Here is a 25,076-nt window from a genome sequence, read left to right on the forward strand (position 1 = left end):
TCTGTATTTTTTCAATTTGTACTCAGATTAGTACACACTAGATTTATGGAATTGTGCTACGTTCGGGGTAAGATTAATTATTTTATTTTTTATAAAAATAAGATATTGAGATGTCACAAGCGAGTACTGAAGAAGGAAAAAAATCTACGACTTGGTTCATAGATCTAACTGGATTAAATAAGTTGGTTTTTATTTTAATTATATGATAAAAAATAATAATAGACAATGACATCAAATAAACTAAATAAAAAAAATAATTATGATACCTTGAAAAAAAACTGTTTTTCAATGAAAATTAAAACGATATAGCTTAATACTCAGTTAACTAAATATAGAATGATGAAATTAAATTAAAAAAATAAAAATAAACCAGCCTGAGTCACCTCGAGTTAGCATAATAAACTTATAACACGGGTAATTTCTTATTGAAGGGTGAAATTGAAAAAAAAATTAATTTAACAATAAGATGTAAGAAAAAAATCAAAAAAATAAGTACCAAGTTGAAAAAAATAAAATATCACAAATTTGTATTCAATAATGAAATTAGAAACAAATTAAAATTTTACAAAATAATCAAAAACATAAATTAAAAATCAAAAAAATAAAGATTAAAGTTGAAATTTCAATAAATAAGAAGACAATTCTGAAATTTTGAATAACTAGTGTAAATTTTAAGTAGAGAATAAAAAAGAAAAAGAAAATATCATTACAATAAATCATCTCACCCTGCTAGTGTTTTCTCTGTAGAATTAAAATAATATTATTTTATCCTTAATCATGACTATTAAAATCCATTTCTTGCTGCTTTGCTTTGGCTCCAGTCTTCAAGGGAACTGATGGTGAGATTGTAAGTCGTGTGTGTGTGTGTAAGCCATGAAAGTACTGCTAACAGTTAAGCTCGTGAGACTCAGCATTACACAAAATCATTTGAAAACTGTCCCCACGGTTTGAACCCTCAAAATCAACTGCCATGAGTAAGGAGAAATCTGGCTTGTTTGCCCAAAGCATGATCCACATGGTGCTGAATAGCATCATATGTTATTCACATAAGCGAACATTGTGTGACGTATAATATGAATGAATAAAGCAAACAACACAGGAAATGTCGACCAAGAAACTGACTCGACATTCACAATGCCAAACAAAAGCCCGCGGAGTTAGAAAATTCACGATGCCAAGCATAGGTAAGTGTTCTCGTGAACCTAATATCTCCGGGTGGAGTTTTTACAAGAACAGTCTCCTGTCCAGAAATTAAGATATTCGTTGAGAATTATTGATTTCACATGCCTGATTACAATGATACTGAAAGAAAAAAAATATGTTTTCTAGAAATTTACTTTTCATGAAAATTATTTTTAAAATAAAATCTATTTTTTAGCAAACAAACAAGATTTAAATTGAAATTCTACTTCAATAATATATTTGATGATATATTTGGTGAGATGGAAAATTAAAAGATCTTTAAAATGGAAAAGGCAAAGAGCTCATCTTAAAATGCCTAAATACCTGTATATTTATGTTGTTTATGATGTTATAATGATATTCTCCATCACAAACAAAAGTTATGGCATCCAAAAAAAAACTAAAACAATATCCGATATAAAACAAACATGTTGAATTATTGCAAAATTTACTTAGCAATTATAAGAGCCCAACAATGATAATGATGTTCAGGAGACTTTTTGACTATACAAACCGGTGGAGAAATGTCTTCCTACTCTTCCTTGACCATTGATAGACGTCGGCTTGGACAAATTGATATTAGGCTGATATCCTTGGACCTTCCGAAGATTGGATTGTAGGCAAGGCCAGTATCTGTGCCTTTTTGAAATGGTTTTGGATTCTCCATGGAACCCTTGAAACTGAGTTTAAGAATTTCAAAATGCAGAGTCTAAAGAAGATCACAAAGAGAAGAAGAAAGCATGGTGAAAGAAGGATCGTGGAGTGGGCTTGATTTGTCAGAAGAGATTGTTTTTCCCATGATTTAAGTAATGTGCAGCTGCAATGGTTGGTGAATTGTGAGGGGTGGTTGAAAATTATATGATGCTTTGTCTCCTTAAAGAGATATTGGGGATTATCTGGTGATAACCTGTTAAAACCATTGGCACCCTGTATGGATTATGATGCTCAAAAAGGGTTAATGTCGCCTAAGAAGAAATACTACTGTGTGGAATCTGATCAAGCAACTTGACATAACGTTGAAAGTATTCAAAGTTTGCTAGGATTCTAAATTTAAACGAATTGATAATAACAATGGAGAACACTTGAAAGAAAAATTGTTTACGGGGAATTACACAGATACAATAATGAAGTTCTGAAATGGGTTTTGATTACAATTGCAGAACAGGACTAATTAGACACGAATTCTGTCATGGAAAAACATGAGATTTTACCACGGGAAAAAAAAAAAAACCTTCCCATTTGAAGATTGAGAAACTTTCCAAGATTTTATGCAAATTGACTGGAAATTATCTAACTTCGTCTGAAGCAATCGCTGTATCGATGCTTCTTTCTTGTTTACTTGAAGATGAAGCTGTGCCAGAAAGGCCTCTCTCTTGTTCACTTGAAGCAAAAGCTGTGCCAGAAAGGCCTCTTCGTATAAAAAAGGCTGGGTTCTTAGGAACCGGCAAGTTTGCAGTTTCACTGCTAAGCATCACAACAACATTTGACATGGTCGGACGGTCGGATGGATCATCTTGTACGCACAAGAGTGCAGCATTTACACACCTCAGAAACTCATTGGTGTTGCAACTATCACGTAATGTCTCGTCCATTAAATCCAATGCCTTGTCTTCTCTCCATAATCTCCAAGCCTGGAATTTTGAAGTTTAAGTCAGCATAGCTTATCAAATGATAAAACATTAGATTAGCACGGTTGAACTTACATAAGCTAGAAGGCTTTGGGCTTCATCAGAATTAAAATATCCTGTGTTCCTTTTCCCACTAAGAATCTCAATTACAACTACGCCGAAACTAAAAACATCAGATTTGACAGAGAATAAGCCATCTAATGCGTACTCTGGCGACATGTACCCACTGCATTACAACAATTTTCACAAGAATCAGTAACTCAGCTGGATTCAGACACCTAATTCAGCATTAACCAAGACATGATTGTGGGATTGGAGGATGCAAAAAATGAATGTTTGCGTATGAATGTATGTCTGATTAATATCAATGTTGATAGGATCTGATACTTACTAAGTTCCAGCAACTCTGTTGGTGCTCCCTTCGGTTTGTTTGCCTTCGAACATCCTTGCCAATCCAAAGTCAGAAATTTTGGGATTCATTTCCGCATCTAATAAAATGTTGCTCGTTTTCATATCAAGATGAATAATCCTGAGTCTAGAATCTTGGTGGAGATAAAGAAGACCTCTAGCAACTCCTAAAATGATATCAAAGCGCATCTCCCAATCCAGTAACATTCCCAGATCTCGATCTTCAGAGGTTTTCCATTTCCATAAGAACAAAAATTAGCAACCATGAGTGCTGCAAACGTACATTTATAAAACAAAAATGATGAATCTGTTTAGAGACTAACCAAATATGAAGGAATCTAAGCTTTTGTATATTCATAGAGTAAAATCTTTTCATCTCCTTTTATGCAATAGCCTACTAGTCTGACAAGATTCTGATGCTGCAATCTAGCAATCAAGATCACCTCATTCTTAAACTCCTCTAGGCCTTGTCCTGAAACACTAGAGAGTCGTTTTATTGCGATTTCTTGACCTCCTGGAAATTTTCCCTGAAACCAAAGTTGCCATGCAGGTAAAATTCTGCCAGAAAACTTGTCAGACACAAAAATTCCAATGATTAACGTAAATATTACTTTGTAAACAGGTCCGAAGCCCCCTCTTCCATGCTTCTTTGCTTCTGAAAAATAATCCGTAGCAGCTAGTATGCTGTCTAAATCAAAGAAAGGTACATCTATGCCCTTCTTATCTTCTTCCTTGAACTCTTCTGCATCTATCAAGTTCTTGACCCGTTTCTCAGTGCCATACAAAAGAGCTGCATTTCTTTCACTATTTTGCTGGCTTTCTGAAATTTCAACAAGACAACTGCTAATTACATGAGGAAAATGCAGGTGTAAAGGAAGATGCTTGAAAATTTGTCTATTTACCTCGTCGTTTGGCCTTCTTTCTCATAAAAATGCAGGTGTAAGGGAAGATGCTTGATAGAACTATGACATTAGCAATTGTAACTCCTACAATCAAAGACAATGGTTTCTTTTTTCTCGAAGATCCTCCTGCTTGTCCATCGACAACTTCAAGAAAGAGAAGGGGGTATGCGCATTATAATAAATTAAACTGGATGAAACTTATGGTTTTCACTACTTTTGCAGTTTGAAGCAAGATATAGAGTGCTCACCATGAACGCAATTTAGAGCCATGCCATCCCACCAAAAAATTGAATTGCAGAGGCATCTCGCTGTACCATTTCCTGTTACATTGCAAGTTGAATTTGGCCAATCGTCGCAGTCCGAAGATGAAGAGCAGACTGGCTCTGGAGGTGGCTCCCAAGCAATATCTATTTCTGCCAGACCTTGAGATGAAACATTGGAATCACACCAGCGTTTAGAGGCGTTCATCTTAAATGGAGATGACGTGTTGAACTTTTGAATTTGACCTCTTGTACTGGCATTACAATCATCTACATCTTTCTCTTGGATAACAAATGTTCTTGTATCTTGATTGATGGTAGTGACATTATAGGTGGCGTTGTGTGTCTTAAAGCTGAGTTTTCCTGTGGAATTATCGCAGTAGAAACTGAAGTACATGGTGTCACCACAATCTGATCCAGTACTTAGAGGATAAGGAATCACATTTACGCCACAAGGCTCACAACTTTTAGCCTTTGATTCTGCAAAAAAAAAATGGAGCTTTTTTTGAGTTATGAAACAGTACTGATATTTAGTTCAGTTATGAATTAAGTCCACTGCTTGTTTGCAATCTTCTATCAGAGAAAATTATCCTTGACGTAATTTCAGCATCTTTTAGTAACAAAAGGAGAAAGAACAAGTCGAAAGAAAGAAGCACCTATGTCAGCAATGGTGACTCGAACAAAGAGATCGGGCCCACCATAAGAATATTCCTCCTGAAGATCTTTAAGATCATCCATCCAGATCAAGCAAGTGTTCTAGCCAGGTTTTCTGTCCCTTCGCATATTGACTTCCCACTTCACAAAGGAATAAGCTTGGCATTCGCACTTATCGAGACACCCCTCTCTGCTTTGCTTTTCATCCTCAGCCTCAAATTTAATGTCTGGTTGCCAACTCTCATCATCTTCAAGCTCAAGAAGGTGTCATTCTTCCCACATACTGCAGCGCTTCTGATGCAACCACCAGAGAAATCTCCATTCCTCCAATTTTCCTGTGATATAGGCTCAAATCCTGGCAAACACCTGCAAGCCAACATATTGTACAGATTGCAGCTGCCATAGTTCCCTCAGGCATTAAACACACTGCATTTGTCTCTCGGCTCCAACCATTGCAAAGACCAATTTGTATACACATCGACGTTCCAGTATTGTAGCTCCCCTTTAACATCCAGCCTAATCCTTGTATTATTATAATCCGAGGGTGATGGAGTTGTTTTGCTACCTTTTGAATTTGGAACAGATCTGGTGAAGTTCGATAGAAAAAATGCTATTCCATCTCGCTTTACCATTTCCTGTTACATTGCAAGTTGAATTTGGCCAATCGTCGCAGTCCGAAGATGAAGAGCAGATTGGCTCTGGAGGTGGCGCCCAACCAATATCTATTTCTACCGGACCTTGAGATGAAACGTTGGAAATAAAATTTCCTGCCACGGTATCACACCAGCGTTTAGAGGCGTTCATCTTAAATGGAGATGACGCGTTGAACTTCCGAATTTGACCTCTTGTACTGGCATTACAATCATCTACATCTTTCTCTTGGATAACAAATGTTCTTGTATCTTGATTGATGGTAGTGACATTATAGGTGGCGTTGTGTGTCTTAAAGCTGAGTTTTCCTGTGGAATTATCGCAGTAGAAACTGAAGTACATGGTGTCACCACAATCTGATCCAGTACTTATAAGGAATCACATTTATGCCGCAAGGCTCACAACTTTTAGCCTTTGATTCTGCAAAACATGGATCTTTTTTTAAGGTATGAAACAGTACTGGTATTTAGTTCAGTTATGAATTAAGTCCACTGCTTGTGTGCAATCTTCTATCAGAGAAAATTATCCTTGACGTAATTACAGAATCTTGTAGTAACAAAAGGAGAAAGAACAAATTCGAAAGAAGGAAGTACCTATGCCAGCAACGGTGACACGAACAAAGAGATCGGGCCCACCATAAGAATATTCCTCCTGAAGATCTTTAAGATCATCCATCCAGATCAAGCAAGTGTTCTAGCCAGGTTTTCTGTCCCTTCGCATATTGACTTCCCACTTCACAAAGGAATAAGCTTGGCATTCGCACTTATCGAGACACCCCTCTCTGCTTTGCTTTTCATCCTCAGCCTCAAATTTAATGTCTGGTTGCCCAACTCTCATATTCTTCAAGCTCAAGAAGGTGTCATTCTTACATACGGGAGCGCTTCTGATGCAACCACCAGAGAAATCTCCATTCCTCCAATTTTCCTGTGAGTTAGGCTTTAATCCGGGCAAACATCTGCAAGCCAACCTATTGTATAGATTGCAGCTTCCAAAGTTCCCACAGGCATTAAGCACACTGCATTTGTCTCTCGGCTCAAACCATTGCAAATACCAATTTGTATACACATCGAAGGTCCAGTATTGTAGGTCCCCTTTAACATCCAACCTAATCCTTGTATTATTATAATCCGAGGGTGATCGAGTTGTTCTGCTGCCTTTTGAATTTGGAACAGATCTGGTGAAGTTCGATAGAAAATATACTATTCCATCAGGCATTCTTTCTGAGCTAAAGAAATCACTTGAGTCCCCACTAATCCAAAGCGTTATATAGTCATTGACGATAACAAACTGGTTCGTTTCTTCATCTAACTGAAATGTGAAGTTACCTTCTTTTGGATCAACTTGACTTCTCCATGAAGTCAATTTTAGATTCCCACTCATCTTCATACCTGAAAGAAATGTATCAGTTGGATGTTCAAAGCTTTGCCATAGAATAGCTGTCAAAAGGGTATTACAATGGACACTCATTATGAGACAGGGATTATAACATTTCCTTTGTAATTTTTTATGAAGTTGATGATAAAAAGTTATCTTCGAACCCGTTTACATATTAATTGAAATTAAATTATATGTCTACATTTCAAACTTAGTATCTGTTTGTTTTTTACGGTTGAAACTGTATTTTGAATGTATTTTAAAAGTATATTTAGCTTGAAAAGACGTTAAATTAATGTATTTTTATGTGTTTTCGGATTATTTTAATTACAACTAGAATATTACATAATACTGATGGAATAATTCGTTGGTATTAAACACAAATTCTGTCAAGAAAAACTTTGTTGACCGAATGACGGATGGTAAGTGGTCGTCAAAAGACTTATCTTCGATGATTTCTATTTTGTTGGTCATTATGTCAGTAATATAATCACCGATAGATTTTCAAAAGGAAAAAGTGTGTCAAACAAAAAAATTATTGGCATCATTCCATCGGTAATTTTATCGATGAGTATGACAAATCACCGAAAGAATAACTCATTGGTAATTCCATCTATGATTGAGTTCATAATACCGACAAAATTATCTTGTTGGTGATTCATATAATGTTAGTGGCAATTCTTGTAATTTTTTTGAATTCTCACTAACTTATTTCATCGGTAATTCTATCTATAAAATTCAATGGCAAAGACATGTAATTGTTTTCCAACTTTCTTGAACTCTTTGAGAGACTTATTCTGCTGGTAAATCCATCAGTAGTTTATATAATATTTTTTAAAAAAATAAAAGAAATAAAAATAAAAAAATTAAATTCTTATTATTAATTTAAAAAATATTAGTTTGAATAAAATTTATTTAAAGCACATAAACTACAAAGAGAGAAAGGAGACACAAGAAGGAACTAGGTGAACAATGAGGTAGATCACATTAGGGGTGATCATTTTCGGTTCGATTTGGTTTTTTTAAAAAACAAGTAATCAAACCGAAATTTTTTAAAAAAGAAAATCAAAACCGGTTCAAATCAACTGATTTTGGTTCAGTTTGGTTTTTTAGGACAAAAACCGGTTTGGCTCGGTTTTTTCGGTTTGACTCGGTTTTTTCCGGTTTTTTTTGTTTGGGTTCGGTTCGGTTTTTTTTGTTTTAAGCTTATAAAACCAAAACCAAACCGAACCGGTTGGTTTTTTCAAAATTTTAATCGTTTTAATCTGGTTTTTTTTACGGTTCGGTTTTTTCTATTATTTTTTTTCTGATTTTCTCAATTTAATCGGTTTTTCAGTTTTTTGTTCACCTCTATGCACATGGTAATCTTCAACTTGAAAAGATAAACTACTCAGCCAAGGATGATGGGATTTGCTTTTCCTTACTTCAAATCGCAAGTCAATATCAGTAAGATCTCTCTTTTATTTATTATTTATTTATCATAAAACCGAGTTGAGAAAAAAAACAAACAGGGGCAAAGGAGGAGGAGAAACTAGAAAGGGAAGAAGAAGATGAACCATTATTCAAGGCAAACGTTTTCACTGGAATTTTAATTGCAACATGGATCACCGAGGCTTGACAATAGCTCCTCGGTACAATAGCTCCTTGTACAATCGCTTATGTTTATTTGTTTCAGATCAATTTGGATCATCTCAGCACTAAGTTGGGTCATCTGAGCCTCAATTTATTCTCATATAATTTCCTAGAAAACCAGAGATTGAGAACTCAAACTTAATTGTGAGAAACCAATGATCGATATACTATGACCCGTCCGCATATCCTTAGTTGTAGTGTTTAAGATATTTTAAACCCAATTTCTATTAGGTTCACTAAATGATTCAGCCTCTAACCACAAATTCAAATCGAGTTTTGGATGAAGGATCATCCATGTATTTATCCTATAATCAGGTGTTATAAGTTTCATGAAAAAAATAGTCAAAAAATTAAAAAAAATAATAATTTAAGAACAAAATTGTTGAGATCCAACTTATTACGAGCTTCTAAGCTCGGTTATCCACAAGTCGTTGCATTTTATTCCTACAATCCTTATTTCGCATGTGAGTTTAAACAAAAAGTTTCATTGGTCTTAGATCGTGTTCAAGAGTTGTAACCTGCAAAAGAAAGCATATACTAACCTTTTCCTTCACGTCAATTTTATTAAATAATTAGTTCATTAAATTAAAAAAATGATTGAGTTAAATAATAATTAAAAAATTGGTTATATATATACTAACCTTGAACTTTCTGTATCATGCATCAATCATAGGCTCCCATTAAATATTTTTAGAAACCTGACTTCATTGAAATAAAGACACTTCTATCAATGATTTCATCATCAATGTTATTGTACGAGCAACTTCCATACTTGTAAACCTAAAATTCTATTCATTCATTAAAATTAACTATTAAAAAATCATTCATCATTGTTTATTTTTAAATCATGCAAAGAAATAAAACAAACTTGAATGCCTAGATCTGACTTCCATTACACAATATACTTCTCAATATATACATTCTGCACAGATCAGGCACCCCGTTTGTGAGGTGTCATTGCACTCAACAAGCTTGCATAAAAAAAGGGTATATATGTCTTAAGTTCCTAGTCATGGTGGCACCTGGCGACTCATAATCCTCGAAAGTGCTGCAAGAAGAACTAGTAATGCTTTTATTCGTATTACTTGTTAATTACTTTATTTTTATCATCTAAACAAATTAAACATAAAAAAATAATAACATTTTCATTATATTTTATTTTAAAAAAAATCAAATCGATAGTATCTGGAGACTACCTAATATTTTCACATTATTCTGTATTACAAAACAATCAAAACCTTAATACCAATTCAACTCAATGCATTAAATTCTTATTAACAATTCTAAATAAATGCATAACACCATAACTCAAACAAATCTTTTTAATATAACATAATTAAAACAATATTATTAACATAGTTGAGCTAATTAACAACAACACATAAACCAAGGTAAATCAATCAAACAAGATTCTTCTCTTCCAGCTTTATTTCAACATAAAATCTAACTTGCATAAAATTAGGGATTTTCAATCCTTATCAATAATTCACAACATAAACAAAATTTAGAATATATTTCAACATAAAATCTATTATACAGTATATGATTTTACACCTATTCTGGAATTCAATTATTCCCTTTTATTTCTTCTCTCTTGATTAAACTAAAACTAAAGCTAGTGCCAGTTCTATGGTGGAATATATATATATATATATATATATATATATATATATATATATATATATATATATATATAAACTAAAGCTAGTGCCAATATATTAAACTCAAATACTTAATAACAAATTAATTAATGTTATCTAAACTAAATCTTCTTAACAAACCATAAGTTCCATAACATCCAAAAAAGAAAAATTTCCATAAAAGAACAATGGGAAGAAAAAAAAAAAAGGAAAAGAAAGAGACTTACTTGGCGTGGAGGCAAAGGGGAAGAAGATCGTGTCTAACGTCAAGGATGGAGAGAGAGAGGGGAAGAGAATGAGAGGGAAGATAGAGAGAAGAAGTTGACAGTGAGAGAGAGAGAGAGAGAGAGAGAGAGAGAGAGAGAGAGAGAGAGAGAGTATAGAGAGAAGACAAATTCTAGAAGAAGAAGAAGAAGAAGAAGAAGAAAACGTTGTGATAAAATGAAATTAGGAATTCTAGTCAATAAATTAATTGGGGTTTTTTACTAATAGATAATTTATTTATTAATTTTTAAATTTTATCAGTAATTTTATTAGTAATTAAAACTTAAATTTTTCAAGTAAACCCTAAGTTCTCTAAAAACCCCTAAAAATCATGTCATCATGTAGAGGGGAAAACACTGAATATTTTTCTCTCATTTCTATTATACATCTGTTAACTTAATTAAACATTAGAGTGTTTCTTATATCCATAAGAAACTTGTTTTTCAGAGACATCCCTATGCTAGAGATAGAAGAAACTCACGGACCAGACACAAACACGATTATGAAAAGCCTACGGGGTTTTTCACAACTTCATATCACAGAGAATATGAGACTCTTAACATTTTTTGCCACCAATCTTCCTTTACATCACCTTCCTTGTTACCACGCTGCAAAGAACAAACAGAAGCTCTTGATCAATCATTTTGTGCAAATGGAACGAGACCTTGAGAGCATTCACAGAGGTTCAGTGAAGTCTCATGAAGACAACCATTACCCATGACTTTTTCTAATCATTCAACACATTTGGTGGGATCCATAAATATCTCTTGCCTAAAAAATCTTTGAAATTTCATCTTTTAAACCCTTTAAACTCCATCATCATTTAGGTCATTCATAGATGGTCAGGCATATGACTTTCGTGTTTTCATATTATTATTATTATCCAAGTATATTATATTACTAGACATGGGCTCATTACTTAGATATGGGCACGAGTAACGCCATGGGTTTTTTTTATAAAAACAATTTACTTAAATGTTGGACGTGCGTTTTAAAACAAAAGAAAACTCTACAACTCAGTTTATATAGTCTTGATTGGTTAAATAAGCTGATTTATTTTTAATTAGATAATAAAAAAAATTAATGATAGTAAAAAGGCAAAAATTAAAAAACAAATATCACAATAACTTGAGGGGAAAAAAACAACGATAGTAAATTGACAAAAAAATAAAAAAACATTTTTTCTAATAGCGGAAAAAATGATATTGTTTAATTTTTAAGCAATTAAATATAGAAGGACAAGATTTGATAAAAAAAAAAACACAAAGAAACTGACTCAAGGTAACACGATAAACATGTAACCTGGGCAATAAGGGTAGAGTCAGTCTGAGTTAACCCATCAAACTCGTATCTTAGATCATGAGATGAGGATAGCCCTATAGAAAAGAAATTGAAGAAAACCACAATGCTAATTTTTTTTAAAAAAATAATATCAAACAATGAAATTAAAAAAGAAAATAAATATCAACCCCCGTTAACTTTTCAAGTAACCTGGGTTATTAGACCGGAAGCACCATACATGGAACAACTGTGAAGCTCAATCCCCAACAAATCAAATACTGAATGATAAAATCAAGAAAAAAATCAATTACACAAAAGGATCCAAAACAAAAAAAAATTAAAAGACTAAGGATAAAAATAAAAATAAAAAATAAATTAGAGAGCAACTACAAATTTTTGATTGAAGGGTGAGATTAAAAAGAAAAATAACTTTAATGAAAGGACAAGAAAATCAAAGGAATAAGGACCAAATTGAAAAAAAAATATGCTATAAATTTGGATTGAATGATGAAATTAAAAACCAATAAACCACAAAAGAGCTAATAAAAAAATTATTAATCAAAAGAATAAAGAATAAATTGAAAAAAAATATATATGTTATAAATTAGGATTGAATGATGAAGTTAAATACAAATAAAACTTTTACAAATGACTCAAGAAAAAAAATTATAAATCAAAAGAACAAAAACTAAAATTAAAATATCAATAACAAAGATGACCAAGTTCTAATTTTTAAGGGAGGAAAGAGAGAAAATAAAAAAAAAAGATTCATTGACAAAAAATTACCCTACAACCGCTGACACGCATTGCACCAATATAAAGAGGATGCAAGAGTGTTTTCAATAATATAGTAAAATGATATTTTTTTCTTTCAAGACACACCGCTCGAAATGCGTGGGCTTCTCCCACACCCCAATAGTTTTTTTCATTTAAATAATATTAAATCTATGTAAAAAGACTAAATTATCCTTTATAAATTTGATTTTTTTTAGAAAAAACAAAATGATAATTACACCATCATGTCATGTGAAGAGTAATCTAAATCTATGTTTACAAAGACTTTCCATTTCCACTTAGTTTTTTTATATATATAATAAAATAATCAAGTCAAAAATTAGCTAATGAGATGCAATAAACTAGAAAATTAATCCACTACCAACCATAAAATAATTAAAAAGAAAAGAAGAAAAGTGATATGAGCTGAGAGGAGGAGGAGAATAACAATAACAATAATAATAATGCACAACGAAGGGCAAAACCAATGGTTATCTAATTATGTATGCGAGTAAAACTGTGTCTACATTCATGGCTCACACTCCTCCTTTATCATCATCTTGTGCTTCTCTTGACTTCTTCGTATTCCTTTATCCCTTTCCTTTGGCTGTGGTTAGGGAGCATTTACCCCATTCCATCACTCATCAATTCCATGCTTTTCTGTTTGTTTTTCCCCCCGATAAAACCAATGCTTGTATGAATGTGTTTGATTACTCTCAAAGCAAGAATTGTTTCGAGGCCACTTCCTTGGAATATTTATTAATGGTGGAACCTACATTCCCTAGCTATGATTTGATTGGATCATAGAGGAATGAAATAATTGATGATCTTTGATTTTGCTGCCTTTTTTTACCTTTTCTTCTGTATCCACTACCTCAAATATTCTTTAATAAGTGAGGAAGGGAGCAAGAACCTTCCCTAGCTAATTAAATGAAACATTTTATGTATACTCACCACTTGAAATTCATTTCACACATATTTCTGTGTTTTGATAATTGTTTCTTTCTCTTTTTTTACAAGGATGCTCTGCAATTTGTGATGGATTTTCATTCCATCCATGTCCAAATAAAACACCAAACTTAAGACTTAAATTATAGTAGGAAATAATATTTCATATTTGAAACTTAAATCAACCAAATAAAATTTTAAATTTTTTTTTCGATGGTAGATATATATTTTAATCATCTTGTATAGGCAAGGAATTTAATAAAAAAAATTGAAGTGTTAGGATGGAGATGGAAAGATTATTCAACCTCTTAAAGTTGAAATATTAATAGAATATTTGTGGATGTGGTATTAGTTATTTTATAAAGTATTTTTTATTTACAAATATATCAAAATTATTTTTTTTTATTTTTTAAAAATTATTTTTTATATCAACATATTAAAAGAATCGAAAAATATAAAATAATTAATATTAAACCAATAATATATTTAAATTTTATCCGAATTTATAAAAAATATAAACAAAATTAATTAGCATGTTATCTAAAACTTTTTTTTGTTCGACATTAAAAAAATATTTTTGGACTAGCTTGCATATCCATAGAGATTAAATCCCCTATCTAGAAATTTTAAAAGCACACATTTCACATGGATCAGCTTACATATATTATATTAATCGAAATTAAATCTTTTCTTGGACGATTTTAAGGGCACACCCCAACATCGGCTCAGTGCGCGCATTCCCATAAATTCTATATATTTCATAGGATGTTAAACTCGAGGTTCGTATATAAAAAATTAAAAAAGAATGAACCTATTTTCGCAATAATCAAAATTAAAATTTAAAATTATTATACTAGTTACTATTTTTAAGTATAATCATGATTATGTGATTGCACAAATCCCCATCGTGCATCCAATTCATAATAGTTATGATTTTATTCGATTACAAAGATGAATTCAGTAATTACTCAATTAAAGGAGTGAGATTAACACTCCATTTTTAGCTCTATTTTAGTGTCAACACCTGATTCGTTAGTTATTTGCTTTTCCTTGTCTTTAAATTCCAGATCATTAACGATGATACACCATCAATCACAAAAAAAAAAAAACAAACAAATCAAAGCTTAATAATTGATATTGATATTGTTTTCATATGGCTGAAAATAAATTAAAAAAAATAGTGATACACATGAAAAAGCAAATCACTTTATGTCAATTTGCAGTACCTACAAGGAAGGACATCCCTCCTCCTTAGGAAACTACTAGTTAGGTGGCTTGGCATCACTTGCCATTCTTCAACGACAAGATACAGTCTCTCCTCCTCCTCCTCCTCCTCCTCCTCCTCCTCCTCCTCCTCCTCCTCCTCCTCCTCCTCCTCCTCCTTGCAATCCTTCTTTTCTGGCGAACACAAAATAAACTCTTTTTTTAAGTTATTCTCAAATTGTATTTTAAACTAGAAATTATGTATTTAAATTTTAAAGTAACTCAATTAATCATATTTTGAATTTGCTCTTCAAATATAATCAGTTCGAGTCTTACAAATCTTAAAACCATTAAAGACTTATAAGGTCATTAACTTTAAAGCTCATTGAATTAATCAAGATACACACAAGTTAATCCAGATATACACGTTAATCTAAAAAAACATTATACACATTACATATTCATTAGCCTCTATGCATTATCTTGAGTTTGAAGTTAAGAAAAATGTAGCATTTCGCATGTTTCTACTCAACAAAAAAACATGAAGATTATTTAAGATTTTACTTTTCAAATATACATGAAAAAATAATAAAAATATATATTTTAAATATTTTAAAAGATATTATTAATAGTTATACAAAAGAGTACGCATTCTGTCAACGAGTACACTTTTAGAATTTAAAGCAACAAAACAAGACCACAGTTTTATTAACAAAGAATCCAATTCAATCTTTGCATTTGTTCTTTCCACATTAATGGAGTATAAAACGAAACCATTGGAATTTTATTTTTAATCACAGCCATTGATATTTTGGTCTATAAAAATCACAATCACAAATTTCAATACACAAAATCTTAGGGTTAGCCAAGTTCCAACCTTTGCCTCTTCCTTGATCCAACCTCTCTCAAAATAAATAAATATATTTTACAGTTTTTTTTTCCATTGTAATAATGAATTTTTTTTTCTAGCTCAAGAACAGCACAGAACAGCTAAATAAAAACAAAACCTTTTTCTCTGACAAAGGCCGTTGTCTTTATCAAAACCTGGCTAAAGAAAGGTAACATCTTTCTCCTTCTCCCTTAGTTTTTTGGGTGTTGGTTACTATTATTTTTGTTTTCTCAAAATGGATTTCTTTTTTTTTTTGTATATTTCTTGGTTTTGATTCATGTAATTTTATAGTTTGTGGAGTGGGTTTGTTTTTTTTGTTTGAGAGAATGAATTCTCTCCGCTTGTTTTCGAGCTAAAAGCTCATCGTGATTGATATCCTTGTATTCCTGTTTCTTTGTTTATTGCATAGATTGTTCTCTTGCGTCTTTGAATAGCAGCAATGTGCCTCTCCTTCATAAAGTTCTGCCTTTTGATCTTGGGTTAACATTGGAATTTGCTATGGTTGGTTCTAGTTTATTTGCTGCTGCATTGGCTATATGTGGTAACTATTTCCTTATTAATTTCTAAGGAATGATGGCTGTACAGTGTACATGAATGATGGTTAATTGCTTTTGGTTCTTGTTTATGATCCATGCTCGAGAAAGAAAGGTTCTTCAGATGCTATTTTTCGTTTTCTAATTGCATCAAGTAGTTTTTTTGTCTCATGCTTTTTTCTCTTTATTGGACCAATCCAATGCGGATCTCATGTGTTACTGATACCATGGTTATCAGTTGCAACCCTACAAGCTTCATATTGTTTCCTTTTCTTGGGTGAAATTGCAGTTAAATTTATCTCAACCTTTTTTTTCCTTATTTTCAGGCCAGCATCTCTTATGCAGGTTAGGAATTGGGTTTTCCTAGTTGGCGAAGATTTTGGTTCACTCTGGCCGCTGCAACAAACTCAAAGCATTCTCACACCTCTAGGAGGGTGTGGGGTGATAATGAGGGTGTGATATTTCTTTGTGCTTTAAGGCGATCAAGATCATCTCATGTTTGGAGGCTGTGTCGTGTTTCAGAGGGCTTGTCACTTGATTATGGCTAAGTTTTTCTAGGTTGCTGTAAGCTTGATGATAGTTGAAGATAACAAGTTAGCAAAGTCGGGTCTTCTGGGCTCCTGGAGTCTGGACGTTAGGAAGAAGAAATACCATAGTTGCTTGCTGATAGCATTCTTTATGTAATTCAAGTCTTGGCAATTGTGGACGTGTAGCTTGTGTTAGTGTTGTTACAATGGTTAGGTTCTCATGCTTCAGTGTTCGCATCCATTCTCACAAATCAAAGGTATGTGGAGGAATCACTGACTTGGAGGTAGCATCTTTGATGTTATTGTACCATGGCTTTTTCTGATCAGAGTTTTTGTTTCTCCTTCAGAAAACAGCCCAACCTTCTGATGAAGCAAGGCATAAGAGTTTAGAAGATCTATCTCAAATTCAAGCTCTGCCATTGACTAAATCTTCAAGCTTAATACTTCCAAAGGCACAAGCGGGTAATCAAATTAGTAATGGTGTCAGGGATGCTACAAGAGCTGATGTATCTCTTGAACAAAGCTGGAATTCTGACAAGACTGAGAACAAAATGGATGACAAGAATGACATCGGAGCCCATCAGACAAGGCTTATTAGGAAAAGTCAGTCTCTAGGTAGTGGATTATGCCATGAAGGAAGGGTTCTATGTGACAATGATACTGAGGAGATAGATCAAGGAGTCTATAGTGATTCCCTTGATCAGAATGGGTTACTCAGACCAGATGGAAGCAAGGATTCAGGAATAAGCACAACTAGTGAGCATGAGAAAGCCCTGCAACTAGGATCTTTTCATGGGAGTAACGGTTTTGTTAAGAAGGAATGCATATTCTCAATTGACAATCGTCATTATTCTGAAAAGGAAGGACCTGAAAATTCTGATACTCCATTTTCTGGTGATGGTGGCAATTTATCTGGTAACCAGTCACCTCACAGCCCTCCTATGTTCGAAAAGTCATGCTCCTTTTCAGACATGGGCCCTTATGCACTGACTTCCCATAGACATTCTTATGAATATTTAGCACCACAATCAAGATCTTCTGAGGACCTACATGCTCTAGGCATGAGGTTGACAACGATTTCAATTCAGGGGGGTGAAACTCGGAAAATGAAAGAGCAAGGAAGGGATGATAACATGCCTAATACTGAGGAAAACAATAGTGGAAGTTGTATTGATGAAGGTTTTGAGTCTTATAATTACTCAGCTTTGGCACAGAACTGGATAATGCCGGTTATGGATGAGGTGAACTTGGCAAAAGATCTTCAAGGGGAATCCTCCACTCAGCAGTGGGAAGAATTGCCGAGTAAGGATTTTAAAATGAAGCGTATCAAGGATTGGGTAAACAATCTTCAACACTTTGGCCCTTTGGAAGAAACAAATGGATTGCCTGGTACTGATGACCCGGTAAAGGGAGATTCCAATGATTTGACTTCTGCAAAGGTTGATAATAAGGACACTCCTGGCATAGAAGCTGCTAAAAGATACATCTCTTCTTTGAGTGTCTCTGCTACCACGGCTCATCTGTCAAACCATGGGCTGGCAGTGATCCCGTTTCTTGGTGTATTTGGTAGCCTAAGGATGCTTAATCTATCCGGGAACTCTATAGGTTTGCTTTTTCAACTTCATCCCATTTTATTCCTTCCATGATTTTTTATGTGCCTTGTGGAATAGCCTTGAACTAAATTTGTGTTTGATTTTTATTTGTTTGTTATACCCTTTGCAGTGAGAATAACAGCTGGTGCCCTCCCTCGAGGACTTCATATGTTGAATTTGTCAAGAAACAATATTTCCACCATTGAGGGTTTACGTGAGCTTACCCGCCTTCGTGTACTTGATTTGAGCTACAATCGTATATTCAGAATTGGACACGGTATGTTATGTGCTGGATTTTCGTTTGATGTTTGTAGCTTTCCTATTTGTTCTTTTTCTGTGTTAGTGTTGAAATCTTCTATCATTATATGTGTTGATTCTTGTAACACTACTTTCTTTTGTTAAAGGTCTGGCATCATGTTCCTCCTTGAAAGAGTTATACTTGGCAGCAAATAAAATAAGCGAGGTAGAGGGTCTCCACCGTTTGTTGAAACTGTCTGTGCTGGATCTGCGTTTCAACAAAATCTCGACAACCAAATGTCTAGGCCAACTTGCAGCCAACTACAGTTCCTTGCAAGCCATCAGCTTGGAAGGAAATTCGGCCCAGAAAAATGTTGGAGATGAACAACTCAAGAAATATCTGCAAGGCCTTCTTCCCCATCTGATTTACTTCAATCGGCAGTCAATTAAAGCCAGCACTTTGAAAGACACTGCCGATCGATCAGTTAGGTTAGGCATCAGCAGCCATCAATTTGATCGTGGCCTCAGGTCAGATAACAAGGCTGTGAGAAAGGCTAGCCATGGTCTTGGTGGTGCAAGGCCATTACCTTCATCAACTCATGCTCGTAAAAGTCAACCTGTGATCTCAACTAAACGGTCAAGTGGAAGGCATCTCCGTTCACAACCAAGTGGAACCCAAGCAACAACCAGTCTTCGTCATCATGATCTTGGTAGCAAACTCCTGAACTTTAGATCAGAGTCGTCCTCTGTTCACAGGAGTCGAAGTGAGGGGACACTGGGAGCTTTCTAGGAGATTCTATTATACTTTCAAAAGTCCGGCTGGATCATTACTTTGGTTATATGGGGTTTCCTATCTCAGAATTATTTGTTACTCAAGGCAGTTGCTTGTTATGCACTAGAATTATCCTATGTTTTGGTTTACCCTGATCGCGAGTGGTGTTTATTTTCTTGCACTGTTGGCATTCTGAGGTGTTATTTAATGAGTTTGTTACCATAAAGTCACACAAGAACCCGAGAGGAATATGAACATTGGCTGTATGGTTCGGATATTGAAGGTTCTCTCGATATGCAGAACCAAGCGTCTCTGCAAGTTTCATAGCCATGCTAATCTTCAATCTGCCTAATTTTCCTGTGCAACGGGGGGTTGAGGCTCAAGCAATACTTTCTCCTCTAAGTGGGGACATATTGACAAAACGCCCAAGTAGCCAGGAGCATAATGTAGAAATAACATGGTGGCCAGAAAAGGAAGGAGAGTATAATTAAACATCATCATGCAAGCTGCAATTTTTTTACAAATCCAAGAGAAAACCGGGGAGGCAAAAGATGTCCAGAAACAAGAATAAAAGCCATGGAACTTTTTAAAATCTGTACAACTCCAAAAACCAGTTCTGACAAGACACTGAAATGCTAAAAACACACATTCTCCGAGATAATGGGTAAACATTTAGATATGCAACTTGCAATACATCACTCTTGATTAAAAAAAGAAGAAGAAAAAACACAGTTGAATTGAGTTCTAAAGACGCCAATAAGCCAGAAAGGAAGTAATTATTCTGTCAGACATCGTGATCCATGTACAAGAGAAGCAACCTGGTTCAGTGTCCAACAAAGAAAATCATGTCTCAATTTTAACCCTATAACTTCATGAAAATCCACAGCCTTCACATATTTTGTGGCCTTAAAATTGTTCGCTGCGAGAAACATATATATACATATATCAGATTTGGCCAATAGATTGCAATAAACTTGGCATCTTATTGAGGACAAAATAACTAATGAGTTAATCGAATAAAAGGTATGATTAGAAAATCTGAACACTGCACATCTTATATTCAAAAAAACAAAATCAGTTACTGCAATAATTTTGTGCCCCATGCAGTAAATAAAACCCACAACTCATACTTCTCATCTTAAACCCTTTTCTCCTTCTGTACAAAGTTTGGCGGGGGGGAGCTCAACAAGATTTACAAAGAAAAAGAAGTAAAATTAAGCATCACCTGAATTCAGAGGGAGCTTGCAATTGCACCAAGCACATTTTAAGCATCTGTTACAAGAGAGGTTAAGAGTTATACAACCATGACAATTCATAAACATGGTAGGAACTAGGAAACAGAGGCACTACCAAGCGAAGAAACCACATATTTAAGAACAGATAAATCCATCAATGTTATTACCAAAAGCATGAGAGAGAGTCAAAAGGTCCAAAGTCTCGCTGTATAAGCTCCAAAAGGAAAGGGAAACCTAGCACTAATTACTAAAGCAACAATGCAATCCCCACGTGTTCTAACCTATCACGTTAGCAATGCTGAATTTTAAAAGCAGCACCAAGAAGAGAAAGAAGGACATCTAGCAATTTCCTACACAAAATAGAATATAGATCTACTTTACCCTAGTCAAGAATAAAACCTCTATGCCATCCTGTTCCAAACAGGGGATAGTTAGGCTATCACTCTCCCTTTCCTATATCCCATCCTACCACAAAGGACCCAAAGTTTTATCACTACTCAGCTCATTCCTCGTAACAGATATGCTAGGCAAGGGTGCCCACCAATTTGCCAACACAACAAACAAGTTTCGATAGCTAATTCCCCATAAACAAACTAGAACAGCCTCTATGAGTTTAGAAACTCGGAATATTCAATTCAACAAATCTATGCTAAGATTACTGGTTTTTTTTTTAAAAAAAATAAACTTTATCCCCCATAGAGTTTTGGACAACAGATTTTCTAATCAATCACCCAAACCACACTAAAATTTACACGCAACATCAAAAAAGAAATTCTCCACGTAGCATCACTAACATCAACACAAATACCCCAAAATTTCCAAACCACAGCAAGCAAGCAAACCAAGCATAACAAGAAAAGCAAACAGCACCACTAACCAAATCAATCACCTAACCCAAAATTTCCCCTCACAAACACAAAACCCACATCAGAAAATCAAAAACTCATCATTTCATACCTAAAAATGAAGCAAAAAGTTCCAAAATACAAACCTTTCAGCTCATCATCAATACACTCCTCTTGGTCCTCCTCAGGCACAGGATGAAGACCCTCCTCAACCTCCTCACCAAGACCTCCTATTTTCACAGTACTCTCTTCCTCTTTACCATCATCATTACACCTAACAACAACAACAGGACAAACACAATGCTGCACACAATAATCACTAACACTCCCTAATCTCCCACCACCAACAATCCCTCCTTTACCACCCCCCATCTTTCTTGTAGCACCAAAACCTCTACTTCCCATTATCACAGCACTTAACCCCAACCTCTCAACTTCCAAACAAAGCCTCTCCTTCATGTCATGATCCTTCACTATATGAATCTTGAAAGGAACATCAGCATCCAGCAATGGTTTAGCCAACAAATTGGCTTTGTTATTTGTAAAACTATCAAAATCATCCTCAAGTTTCTGCCTTTCTTGATTGTCGGAACTGTCTGGGTCATTTTGATCAAAAGGGGTGTTGTTGTTATTGATTTGGTGTTGAATGGACCCCCAATCAGCGCCGTATAGGGCGGAGGTAGGCCGGACGTGGAGGAGGATCACGGCATCACCTGGACGGAGGTAGTTCTGGACCGCCCATTTGACTGCATATGCACTCTCGTCGGAAAGGTCCACGGCTATGGCAACACGGCGGTTGGCTGTGGGGGCGGTGGAGAGAGAAGGGGAGCGGACGCGGAGGGCGGGGAGTGGTGGAACTGGGAGGTCCGGTTCAGACTGGTATGGTTGTTTTGAGTTCATTTTGATCAAAGAAACGAGAAACTTTTCTCTCGTCTATTTTGGGTTATGGTTGACTTTGGAGAGAAGGATAAAATCACGGCCATGATTTTTGTGGTATTTATAGAAACTCTTGAGGTTTGTATTGCGAAGGCTCGTTTTTTATTTTAATTTAATGTGGATATTCGGATAATGTATATTTTGATTAATTTTATAAATTTTAAAATTAATAATTATATAAATTTCTAATAACCATCATATAAGCAACCAGATACTCATTTTATTCATGCTACAATGTACTGCGGTTCACATTTTACTTCAAAAATTTCTACTTCATAGCTAAAGTTTTAAATTTGGCTGGGGTTGCAATAATTTTTGTTTTTTATATGTTTTTTAAAATTATATTTATTTTAAAAAATATTAATTTAATATTTTTTTAATAATTTTAATGTGTTAATATAAAATATAAAAAAATTATTTTCATGTATTCTGAAATAAAATATATTTTTGAAAAACAAAAATAAATATATGATGAAATTTGATTTTGAAACAATAATTATTTTGTTCATTATTAATGAATCTTTTGAATTGTGTTTGATTAGTGTTATATTATATAAAAAGAGATAAAAATATGTTTTATTGAAGAAATATATTTTTTTAAAATAATTTTAGAATTAATTTTTATATTTCTAAAATAAAAAAATATATATTGGCTTGAGTTGCACCTAATTTAACATAAAATTTAACTTAAATCAGGTATTGAGTTGACATGTCACTATGATGATTTGCTGACTCCAATTAATATTAATAAACTAATTTAGACCATATTATAATAATATAACTCATCTATCCCATTAATTATTAATCATAACTCTATTTAACTATTGATTATTTGTTGCAGAGTAGACTCCTATCTAACTCAAGGGTCCAAAAAAAAAAAAGTCAGAGGATGTTCCTTATACTTCCTACCATGGGCTTTGTTAGAATTGGGGATGAATTTTCCCTTTCATTCTTGGTACAAGCAAGGTGTAATTTATATTATTTAATTAAATTAATTAGCACCCACAAACTCATTTGTAATTTAGTTAGTAATATATGCAATATTCCTCTTTTTTAATAACTAAATTGATCCTGCACAGATTTTCTTAAGAAAATGTTAAATGTGGGTCTCATATAAGAACATATATTTTTTAATATCAAGCTTCCCATTGTTTCTAATATTTTTATTCTGTGACGGTTGTTCAATTGATTATAGTAATACTTGGGATTAGGATGAGTCTGACTTTGCTCCAATTTAATTAAATAATTTCTCCAACCAAAACCTAGTTAAGGTTTTAAATTAATCGGGTAGGAGTTAATGTAATTAAATCTAGTTGATTTGATGGATTAATTAATAATTTTATTAAAATTCAGTTTAATTTTAAAAAAATCAAAATAATATTATTTTATTAAAAAAACTTGAAACAATGCTGTTCAAACTTTGACTTGCACTTAAATTTTATTAACAATTTTTTTTATTTTGTAAAGTTCCTGTTAAAATGTCAATTTGTAATCTAAAATTCACTAACAAAATCAAATGTAGAATTAATTGTAAGAGTTACAAGAAAGAAAAAAAATTGTAAAAAAAAAAACAAATAGTCTAAAAAGGTAGAAGAAATTTTATTTTTTAAAAAAAATTAGATTGTTTTAGGTGAGAGCTTTTAGCCTTTGTATGCTCGGAAGGTAAGCAGTTACATGATGATTTTAGCTTTTATTATCTATGTTTCTTGACCATCTCATAACTTGAAAAATAGTTAGTTTTTTTTTAAATAGTATAATTTAATTGGTCAGTTTTTAAATTTAATTTTTTAAAATTATTAATTTGAGTTCCATAAAACTTAAAATCACTAAAAATTTATATAATTGTTAAATTTAAAACCCATAAAATTAATTAAAATATATATAAACTCACTCTAACATTCATAATAATAAATCGGTATTATGGGTAGCCCCCACCTAATAAGATATTGTGTGTCCATTTGGCAGGCTTATATGAATTCCCCGCTTCACTTCTTGTACTACCATGTTGTCTTCTTTCGAGAAGTACTTGTACTAGTTATTAAGTAAATGGTGTTTGAGTAATTTGTTAATGTTATTTTTTAATTAAAAATATATTAAGATAATATTTATTTTATTTTTGATATTAACATATAAAAATTATTAAAAACTACTTTAAAAAATCAATTTAATATTTTTTACATAAAAAATAATTTAAAACATATATTAAAAGGCATGTTGGACCATAATATAATATCAAACATAAAGAAACTACTATTATGGATAATTTAGTAATATTTAGCAACAATGTTTATAAGATTATTAATAAAAAAGAAATTAGTTTTAGTCATGTAAAGTTGGATAAATTTCAATAAATTAGAACAGTTAAATTTAAGCTGTGTTAGATTTAGTCGCTAAATCTCATTGTCAAAGAAAGAAAAGAGAAAAGTTTTCTTGGATTGCGTTTAGTTAGAGTTTTAAAACACAAGAGAATGAACAATATTTAATTGAATAAATAAAAAATAAAAAATATATGAAAATATGAAAATATATTATTTTTATTTTTATTATCTATTTCTTTTATATTCCGAGATAGTAGCAACAGAAATTTACTAATTTATAAACAACAAAAACAACAAATGAATGTTAAAATGAAGTCAAATTCGATCTGCCTGCCTGCCTGCCATGCATGGCAACAAGCCAAAGATGAACACTGCTCTTCTTGATCTTTTG

At 33.2% G+C, this 25,076-nt stretch overlaps 2 protein-coding genes and 1 pseudogene across 3 annotated transcripts; 1 reads left to right on the forward strand and 2 right to left on the reverse strand.

Moving 5' to 3' along the window:
• Nucleotides 1-2,323: 2,323 nt before the first annotated feature.
• Nucleotides 2,324-7,152, reverse strand: LOC133668630 (G-type lectin S-receptor-like serine/threonine-protein kinase At4g03230; annotated as a pseudogene).
• Nucleotides 7,153-15,594: 8,442 nt separating this feature from the next.
• Nucleotides 15,595-19,532, forward strand: LOC133667936 (uncharacterized). The gene is made up of 5 exons (XM_062087651.1): nucleotides 15,595-15,859; nucleotides 16,550-17,007; nucleotides 17,098-18,355; nucleotides 18,473-18,619; nucleotides 18,747-19,532. The coding sequence occupies exons 2-5, from the start codon at nucleotides 16,957-16,959 to the stop codon at nucleotides 19,367-19,369; spliced, it is 2,079 nt and encodes a 692-aa protein (XP_061943635.1). The 5' UTR covers nucleotides 15,595-15,859; nucleotides 16,550-16,956; the 3' UTR covers nucleotides 19,370-19,532.
• A 371-nt stretch (nucleotides 19,533-19,903) lies between these two features.
• On the reverse strand, nucleotides 19,904-22,417 carry LOC133667937 (universal stress protein PHOS32-like). Of its 2 annotated transcripts, none has more exons than XM_062087653.1 (3): nucleotides 21,578-22,417; nucleotides 20,577-20,623; nucleotides 19,904-20,169 (listed from the first exon to the last, which is right to left on the reverse strand). In XM_062087653.1, exons 1-2 carry the CDS (start codon nucleotides 22,329-22,331, stop codon nucleotides 20,616-20,618), a joined length of 762 nt encoding a protein of 253 aa, XP_061943637.1. In that variant the 5' UTR covers nucleotides 22,332-22,417; the 3' UTR covers nucleotides 19,904-20,169; nucleotides 20,577-20,615. The 2 variants fall into 2 exon arrangements, with proteins under 2 accessions (XP_061943637.1, XP_061943636.1); XM_062087652.1 differs by having other exon boundaries at nucleotides 19,904-20,270.
• Between the last annotated feature and the right edge of the window lie 2,659 nt (nucleotides 22,418-25,076).

This window comes from Populus nigra, chromosome 11 (genome assembly GCF_951802175.1).
Source record: "Populus nigra chromosome 11, ddPopNigr1.1, whole genome shotgun sequence".
In the NCBI taxonomy this organism is placed as follows: domain Eukaryota; kingdom Viridiplantae; phylum Streptophyta; class Magnoliopsida; order Malpighiales; family Salicaceae; genus Populus; species Populus nigra.